This window comes from Melospiza melodia, chromosome Z (assembly GCF_035770615.1).
Source record: "Melospiza melodia melodia isolate bMelMel2 chromosome Z, bMelMel2.pri, whole genome shotgun sequence".
NCBI classification, from domain to species: domain Eukaryota; kingdom Metazoa; phylum Chordata; class Aves; order Passeriformes; family Passerellidae; genus Melospiza; species Melospiza melodia.
Window position 1 is genome coordinate 14,579,649 of NC_086226.1, and position 9,050 is coordinate 14,588,698.

The 9,050-nt window shown below is 54.6% G+C and overlaps 1 protein-coding gene across 1 annotated transcript; it reads right to left on the bottom strand.

Moving 5' to 3' along the window:
* Window positions 1-1,799: 1,799 nt before the first annotated feature.
* Window positions 1,800-8,676, bottom strand: LOC134432461 (serine/threonine-protein kinase PAK 3-like). The gene is made up of 13 exons (XM_063181235.1): window positions 8,598-8,676; window positions 7,615-7,652; window positions 7,050-7,176; window positions 6,979-6,990; window positions 5,945-6,079; window positions 5,196-5,259; window positions 4,519-4,567; window positions 4,097-4,209; window positions 3,721-3,838; window positions 2,849-2,948; window positions 2,381-2,577; window positions 2,146-2,283; window positions 1,800-1,901 (listed from the first exon to the last, which is right to left on the bottom strand). The coding sequence occupies exons 1-13, from the start codon at window positions 8,674-8,676 to the stop codon at window positions 1,800-1,802; spliced, it is 1,272 nt and encodes a 423-aa protein (XP_063037305.1).
* Window positions 8,677-9,050: the final 374 nt, after the last annotated feature.

Genomic DNA, 9,050 nt, shown 5'->3' on the forward strand with positions numbered 1-9,050 from the left:
TTACATTTGTTCTGCTCTTAGCCAGAGCCAAGATGGGAATCAAAGTCTAGATGACAGGAGAAGATCACACGAGCCTCAGCTTTTCCAGAGGAGGAAAAATACAAAGGATAGTAAATTTGCCTTGGGTTTACAGGCTATTTTTGCAGATCGATAGACAAGGGATGAAGCTTCAAAGATGAGAGCAAAGGAAAATCAACAGATATGCTGAAAGTGAGTGAAGAGGAAGGAGACCTCAAATTACCTGAAAAGCTGCACAGAAAGCTTCTCTACTTTTTGCACTTGCCTCAAGTTTTAATCGGCAAAATCTAGGAGTATTTCCAACTTATTTTTATTAATTCTAGAAGAAAGACAATCAAAACGGTGTACTTCTGCTTACAGTATCAAGTAAGGCACAGGAAGCCATTAGAGTAAGAAAAATTGTGTTCAGACGGCTGAGGCAGTCTTAGGGGTAGGAGGAATGGAGAGGCGTGGAAATCAGGCCTGTGAGCAACATTCAAGGAGCATCCAGTCCCTGAGCAGTCCCTCACAGTGGGTATGCCAGCAGATGGAGGCGAAATGGAGCCACAGCTCGGTGGGAAAAGGGCCGGGGTGGAGAGCCGTGCTCAGCAGGGGCTCCTGCATCAAATTGCTCAATGACCGGTGTGCTATGCTGTGTGCATGTTTCCAACACCTGGCAACAGCAGGCTGGCCCAGATGTGGGAAAAGGCCAAGGAGGCAGCAGAGTGGGAATGGGGCTCTGCAGGTGGCCCTGGTGGTTGCACACCCCTGTGGGGGATGAGGCTGGCCCAGAGGGTCCCTGGGGGTCTGGGGTGAAAAGTGGGGAAAAGAGAAGCAGGGAGGAAATGCCAGATGCCGCTGTGAGAATGCCATTCCATCCCACATAGTGACATAGTGAGAGGAGGGTGGCAACAAAATGGTGATTGCTGCTGATCAGCCTGACATCTGATCAAGACAAGAGGCCCAGAAAGGACTGCACATCTGCCTCCTAGTGTTGTCCTGAATGGCAGCTCATTACCTGGTGTTCATTACCTGTAGGTCTCTCAGCTTCCCACAGGCATGCCACACTTCAGGTAAGCAAAGCTGCTTACCTCACTTTGTTCTTTGGGCCTCTGAAATGGACTGTCCACTTAGCTACAGCCCGGCAAGGAAGGCAGCCTTACAACACTCTGGTATTTTCGACTTTTATTGACACTCGGGCTGAAACAAAGTATCCCCTCGCTGCTTCTTCATCTTCATCATTCTGTCCTGCAGGTGGCCTGCTCAGGCTGACAGCTTGGAGCGCCTGCAGGCTCCAGTTCTGCTGCAGCCCAGCTTTTCCTCTCACTGCTTAATTCTTATTATGACAATTCTTTCATTTCTACTTCAAAGCTTCCCTAAATTAACAACACTCTATCCTAAGATAAACAATCCTCTACTATCCAAGATGTCTATGTTCCATAGTCCTTAAATGTTGATCCCTGTATTTCCTAATTTTTTTAAATTTTCACCTTTTGCAGAAAGAAAAACAACAGAGCTTTCAATTGAACCTAACAACATATCTAACCTAACCTAACCTAACCTAAGCTAAGCTAAGCTAACCTAACCTAACCTAACCTAACCTAATCTAATCCAACCTATGCTAACCTAACTCAACCTAACCTAACAGCTAACCTAACAGCTAAACTGAGCAAATATCTACACTATCATGTTTCCTAGCTACGGCACAGCTCCTCTTCAAACTCGGGGGATGGCTCAAGCTCTGCCTAAAGATGACACATCCCCTTTTCCCTCCTCTTGGCTGGCGGGGCATCAGGGCCTCCTCAGGCGCAGGTGTCTCCTCTCCAGTCTTCCTGCACTCGCTTGGCTGAGATGATCAGAGCAGCCAGGCTGGAGGCAGGATCGCCTGAGGTCACGAAGGGATGCTGCCCAGAGGAAAAAGAACAAAGAAAGGAACTCTTACTTTCCAGGATCACATCCTTGCAGGCTCAAGCAGGATTCCCTGGCTACCAGCAAGACACACAAAGAGCACTGAGGGCAGCATGTCCCCCTGCGCCTTCCTGTCCTGGCAGCTTTCTGTGCCACGTGGCCCACACTCCTCCTCCTCCTCATCCCTTCATGCAGGTGTCCTCAGCTGCCAGGGCTTTTTGCCCCTTTGCTTTTTCTTACCTGTAGGAGCTCCTGGGCAGACCAGCGCCTGTCCTCATCTGCCTGCAGGCAGCAGCGGAGGAAGTCGCGCAGGAGAGCCGAGTGGTGCCTGGGGTTCTGCAGTTTTGGGGGCCCGTTCCTTTCTAGCAGTTCAAAAACCTACAGCACATGGATGCAAGAGGACACTCCACCTGCTCCTTTGCTAGCCACACACAGTTCTCTCCACACAGAGCCCTCTTGCTAAGCTGCACCTTACCCGGAGACGGGCTTCCCGCTGGTAAGGAGCTTCCCCTTCCACCATTTCCAGCCCCATGATCCCCAGGGACCAGATGTCCACTTTGGGGCCGTAGGCTTCTCCTCTCACCACCTCCGGTGCCATCCAGCTGGGAGTGCCGACGCTGGAGCTGCGCTTGCTGTGCTCAGGGCTGAGCTGAGCACAGAGGCCAAAGTCACCTGAGGACAAAAACAAAGCCTGTCAAAGCCAGCTACCACTGGCAAAGTGGCCAAAACCATTGCCCTGACCAGGCCATGCTGAATCTAACTGAAAAAGCAGCTGAGCTCTCCTTCCACGTGCCTGGAGCCAGGCAAATAAGGCATCGGCCGCTTCAAAAACACCCTGACGATTCACGCACTGGCCAAGCCGCGCTTCTGCCCCAGTGGCCGTCACCAAAATGCAAGCGCACGGCATATGCTGGACGTGCTGCCGCCCAGCAGGGATACCCACCCAACTTGACGGATCCGTCCGTGCCCACCAGGACGTTGCAACTTTTGATGTCTCTGTGGATGACTTGGCGGGAATGAAGGAAATGCAGTCCTTGCAGGCACTGAGAGAGGAAAAGGAGGGAGGGAAAGTTAACGTGCAGGATCTGATTTCATCCCACCTGCAAGGAAAGAGCTCAACGGGATTGGCGGCTTTCTCAGGGAATTGTGAGCGAGGGCGAAACATCACGCTGCTGTCACCATGAAGAGCTTGCTGCTTCAACACTCTTGGAAGTTTTTTCTAGATTTCCAAGCAAAGGCATCCGGGCTCCCAAAAGTTCCACCGGCCTTGGGTAGGAAGCGCGCCACCTTTGGCTGGGAGGCGGCAGGGCCAAGAATTTTGGGGAAGCCTAGTGGCAGCAGAAGAGGAAGCTGCTGGTGACAGCAGCACCTTTGAGCTGTTGACCTTTGAATGCATCGCCATCCAGGCTGCAATGCTATCCTTTGAAGCTGAGGACAGCTCTTTGCCCTTAGCTTGAAATTCTGCCAACCGCATGCTGCCTTCCAGTGGCAAGCAATGTAGGACAGACAGACAGGCTCCAGGCAAACATTCCCAGGCAAAGCTGAGAAGAGGAAGAAAGAGAAATTGAGCCAGTGAGTGAGCACCAAGGCCAGAGGACAGACAGGATGGAAGAGTGCAAGAACAGAGCCTGAGGAGTGCGAGGGCACCGGCAGGCAGTACACTTCCCATGCTCTTTCTTCTCCTGTGTGGTGTGACAGCAGCAGCAGCAGCAGCAGCAAAAGAAAGGTGAGAGCAAGAAATCTCGGCTCTCCTTAAGCTCCAGCTGACAAGCAGCATCCGGGCAGTCTTGGGCAAGCACAAGCGGCATCCCTCACCTCCCGACAGACAGCGCCTATCTGTCCTTCCTCCAGGTACACTGCCCTCAGCACATCAAACAAGGTGCCGCCGTCCATGAACTCCATGGCCAGCCAGAGCTCCGCATCCACCAGGTAGCTGAAAGAAGAAAACCACGGCATGGAGAAACAGAATGGGCACAGCCTCCGTCACCCCAGGGCCTGAGACAGGTTTTTGCAGCTGCTCTCCAAGCTACATGTGCCACAAGAGACTATTGAACACCAGCTCCACCTCCTCCCGCGCTCTGGAGACCAGCAGAGAAATCATCCCCAGCTCTGTTCTCTGCCAGCGACCAAAGGGCATCGTCTCTTTGCGCTTGCACCAGCTAAAGCTACATTGACACCAGAATATGCCAACCTGTCTAAGTAGGTAACGATATTGGGACTCCTGTTGTCCCTCATGGCCAGGATTTCATTGGCAGCCAGCTCCTCGGACATCTCCTCCTCGAGTGACATGATCTTGATTGCCACCTGCAATGACATTGGCCACCGGTACCTTGAGAAGACGCACCCTGCTCGAGATCACAAGGAGCACGGAGCGAGTGCTGCTGCAATGAGGCAGCACGCTGGGCCAAAGTGCCTTGTCACTAGACAGCAGAGCTTAGCAGAAGCACCAAAAGCCATCCCAAATGCATTCTGCCCCCTGAGCCTAGACTATATTTCAGAGGAACAGCCTCTGCTGCAGACATGGAGCTGCCACCCAAACCTCCAAGCACAGCTCACAGCAGCGGGCAAAGCGCTCCAGAGCTGCAAAATGGCATGGGGCTGTTGGCACTTTACCTGTTGTCCGCTGCTGGTGTCAAGGGCTTTATAAACAGCTCCAAACCCTCTAGAAAGACAAAAGCAGCAGAAAGAGACCTTTATCCCTTTGGCAGTGAAAGCAAGCCCAGGCAGCAGATCTCCCCCGGCTGCCTGGACGCCTTCCTTAGAAACAATGCCTGGCTGCAGCATCTCTTCGGCCAACAGCACGTCAGCCCTCTGCCATGCGGGGCAGGCTGTCCAAGGGAACAGCACTAAGGTGCAGCATGAAGACCAAGGGCCGCTGGAAATCTCCAAGGCGCACACCCTGCCAGGTCATTTCAGAACCTAAGGGGAACTCTCTCCTTGTGCGGGTGTGCATGCATGTGTGTGTCAAAAAAGGGAGAACAATTTGAGTCACAAGACTGTCCTGGACAATCTGATCTTTCTTGCATGGCAAGGGGCTCTTTCAGGCCACAAAGCTGCAGGGCCAGGGGTTTTCCCAGCTCCTGCTCCTCACTGCTGCAAGCAAGACACTGCCAGCATCAACTTGTCTTTAATGAGGCCTTTGCATTGCTCTGACCGAGCAGTCCAGGCAGGCGACACGAGGTCAAGCCAGAGCCTGACCATGTTTGGAGCTTGCCTGACTTCACGCTTGATATTGCACCAGCCAAAGACCTGGCCCACACTTTTGTAAAATGAGCTGACGTCACGCTTACCCTCGCCCGAGTTCCTCAAATGCCGTGTATTTGCCTGTAGGCCGGCCCGGACTCACGATGCTCCCTGAAAGACAAAAGCAGTGCAGGGCGCTCACTCGCACACAGAGACGCCGCTGCCCAGGGCGTCCCAAAGGCAGCCCCACTGCCCGCAGCTCTGGGCCCTTTGCGGGCCCTTGGCTTCCAGCTGCTGAGACCAGCAAGTGGGAGGGCCATCTTCTCCACCTTTCATCAGGTGGCCTTTCCAAGAAGGCCTTGATTTCTTTCAAGAGCAGCATCCCACGCGATAAGCCAAAATGATGAGCCCTTAAGAAGGGGGCCCTAAGAGGTAACCAAGGGCCTTTGCAGCCTCCGCAGTCACACCCACCATCACTGGCAGGTCCACTGCCAGGGGCACAAAGTGTCTGGGCCGGAGGAGGAGTAAGAACCAGAGTCAGAAAACAGCTGGGGCCAGACAGCTCCCTGGGCAATAGTCACTTGCTAGGTGCCAGCCTTCTGCTCAAGCAGAAACAATCTCTGCTTTTGTCTTTGGCCCAGAAGGCAGCCCAGGCAGGGCCAAGCCAGGCCCAGCCGCCCTCACAGGCAGCAGGGACTCCCTGAGCGCTGCCGCGCTGCCTCAGAGCACAACAACACCTTCTGCAGAGAGGCCTAAGTGCCTCTGAGACCGAGGGGCAGCATCTGGTGCAGCCTACACCCAGACACGCGCGCAACAGCCTGCTCTGGCAGACAAGAAATGCACCGGACGGACGTACTCAGTGTCTTCAGGCCCTGCTCCTCCCTCATCTCGGGCTGCTGGGCTGCGCTGCTGCAGGAAGTGCCGGCAGCGGGGCTTGAGCTGGCTGCTGCAGGCCATGCTGGTCCGGCGGCACCAGGTTGAATGGCAGAGCCTGTCTTGCGCTGGGACAAGAAAGGATTGCCCGTCAGAAGAGCGGCTGGAACACATGCCCCCCCAAAGCGCACAGCAAAAGCAAGGCCTTGGGAAGGTGCTGCCAGCCACGGCCAGGCCTCTCCAGCTGAGGCAGTTCCCATGTCCCCTTCTCAAAGGCACCTTCGGGAGAAGCCCAAAGGCTACTTGGATCCAGCCCCTCCCGACCACCTCCATGCTCCACCTGTTCAGCTTTTCTGCAAGACACTGGCAACAAGGTATTGATGGGGCTGCCAAGATCCACAAAGAGATCAGAGCAGGACCCCAGAGCCTTGCTGCTTTCCTCCTCCTGTCTTTTCCTGGGCCGGAATGAAATCAGCCCTGAGTTGGCATGCAACAGTCTGCTCAGAAGCCCGCAGCGTGTCCCTTCTCTGATCTGTTTCACGGATTTCCCTTCTCTATGGCAGCCTTTAGGGAGCGGCCCTTGTGAGCCCCTTTCCAGTCCTGCCCAGACCCACCCGCCCTTTTACACTGCAGGGCTGCCGAGGATTCTCCTCTCTAAACTCTGCTCTGACCGGCTGGAAGTGAAGCACAGCCTGAAGCTAATTAGTCCACGGAGAGAGCAGGTCCCTTCCAGGGGCCAGTGTCTCCCAGGTACCCTGCAAGGCTGTCAACTGTGAATTTGGGCCGCGCTGTCCGCTGACCACCGGCAGCCTGCACTGACAACGGGCACAAGGGGCTGACTCCTGCACTGAGAGTCACTGAATGCTGCCTCCTGTCTGATCCCAAGAGACACTCTGGCGCCCTCTCAGCATCCCAGCTTAAATGTCAAACTTCAGAACCCATTGGCCAGGGCTCCCCGGCTTGCCTGAAGCCGCACTACGTCACAGGAGGCACACGGCCGCCAGCATCTTCAGCCACGAGCAACAAGAGCTGCTCCAAAACGGGTAGCCTGGCCCTGCACCAAAGGCAGTGCCAAGCTCAGCTGTCACTTACTGGCTCTGCAAGTTCCGGCTGTGAAGGGACAGCGGCTGAAGGCTTCATCTTCCTTTGCTCCTCTTCATCCTCTTCCTCAATGACAGAGGCAGCCAGAGGAGCTGCTGACCCTGCTGTTGTGCCCTGCAGGCAGACAGAAGTGAGAGAGATGGGCAAAAGCCAGTGCCCTAGGAGCTGCTTTCTATTGAGCTGGGAAAGGACCCAGAAGAAGGGCAAATCATAGACTTTGATACAAGTGGGCCTCTGAGTCACGCAAACCCGAGGAAGCTGGCTGAACGAGCTGCTACTCCATCTTGCTGTGCATTTGAGCTTCCCTGCTGCCTAGAAGCAGCAAGATGCCTTGGAGCTGTCCCATTTGCCTTTCATCTCTTGAAAGGCTTTTCCCTGGAAAATCAGCAAACAGCCAGTGCTCCCTTTGCTACTGCTGATGCCACCGGGCAGCCTGCCTTTCCTTCAGCCTCCCACGCCGGCACTCCACACTCGGCTGCAACAGGCCAAGCTGGCAGAATTGCTGCACAATTCTCACACGCCAGCAACGTCACAGCTTCCTTTGCCACTCACCAAAGGACAGGCTTGTCTCCATCCGCGTGTCAGGTGACCTGCAGCCAGCAAAGCAAAAGGAACCAGAGGCCCTTAGAAAAGTGCCTGTGCTGGCCACTCCCACAACACAAGGCAGTCCCAACACAGAGCATTTCCCTTTCCCAACATGCCTCCAGGAGCAACAGCTCTTTCCCACAGCAAGCAAGAGAACAAGATGGACGCGAGAGGAGCCTCTGTCTACAGTTGGGCCTCTTTTGCCAAGAGAGAAATAGGAAGACGGTGCTGGAAATGCCCGCTGCTCTTCAAAACTTTGAGCTTCTCTTGTGCCTAACAGCTCAAGCTACATTTCCCTCTTGCCTTTCCTGCATTTTCCATATACATTCTTTCAAATTGCATGCCCTAATTCCCATCCCTTGGCTGAAGATGATAGCCCAGCAAAGCTTCCACAAAGGGTCCCTTCCCTGTGGCAGCTCCCTGCTGAAGCAGCCCAGGAACAGCTGCTGGGCTCAGCAGCAAACCCTCCCTGCACTGGAGTTTGTGCTGCATCGCCAAGGCAATCGCAGTCTTGGCACAGCATCAGAGGCTCAAGTCATGCAGCCAAGGCCTCTGAGGGGCAGAATATGGAGCAAAAGGTGCTTTCCTTCACTCCTGGAGAGAAGCACTGAGTTGGTAGAAGTACTTCTGAGGATCTGCCCTCAGAGTCTGCAATTTGCAGCTTGTCTTGCTTGAAGCAGCAAGCTGAGGAAATAAATGACAGACTCCGCTGCGGCGCACTCTCCCGGGGAGGGAAGGCAACCGCTGCAGGTTGCATGGCAAATACTCTGCACGCGCCACCCAGTACAGATGCCCCCTTTGTAGCTGATGCTGCTGGCAGGACATTGACCAAAGCGGTGGCACCTTCATGGCCATTTTGTTCCCAAAGAAACTGGGCCACTGGTGCGGCATAAAGAGCAGAGCCAAGCAAAAGTCGGGCGATGCCAGCCCCAGGAGAAACCTTTACTTACGAGTCAGCTGGGTCAGGTAGTAGCCAGAATAGACAACAGAAAAGACGGTGCAAACGGCGGCACAGACTTGCCCGATCATTTTGGCAGCGCTGTGCGCGTTTGCACGCTGAGTGCCACCCAAGGGAAAGCCAAGACTCCTCTCGGGGTGCAGGCCGTCTGCTGAGAGCTCCTTGAGCACAAGGATCCTCCTGCAGGGAGCCAGCGGAAGAGCTGCTCTGGACGACCAGGCCTGGCGTGCACCGGGACAACGCTGTGCTGACAGCACTGTGACGTGGCACCTCTGGCTTGACCTCACAATGGCAGCTGCTCTGTGGCTTTCTTGTGCCCAGCAAGACAACCTTCTGTACAGCTGATGCAAAAGAAAAGCCTGGGAAATTCTCCTCACTCACAAAGGCAGGGCTCAAGGCATGCCAGGGGAACTCAGAGAATGCGCCAATCCAAGCGGCATCCAAG

Excerpts from the sequence above, each read along its gene's own strand:
- LOC134432461 (XM_063181235.1), bottom strand. The coding sequence starts at position 8,676 with ATGATCGGGCAAGTCTGTGCCGCCGTTTGCACCGTCTTTTCTGTTGTC. Across the intron at positions 7,177-7,614 it reads GGAGACAAGCCTGTCCTTTG|GGCACAACAGCAGGGTCAGC; the intron begins GTGAGTGGCAAA and ends GTCTGCCTGCAG. Across the intron at positions 1,902-2,145 it reads CTGCCCAGGAGCTCCTACAG|CATCCCTTCGTGACCTCAGG; the intron begins GTAAGAAAAAGC and ends TCCTCTGGGCAG.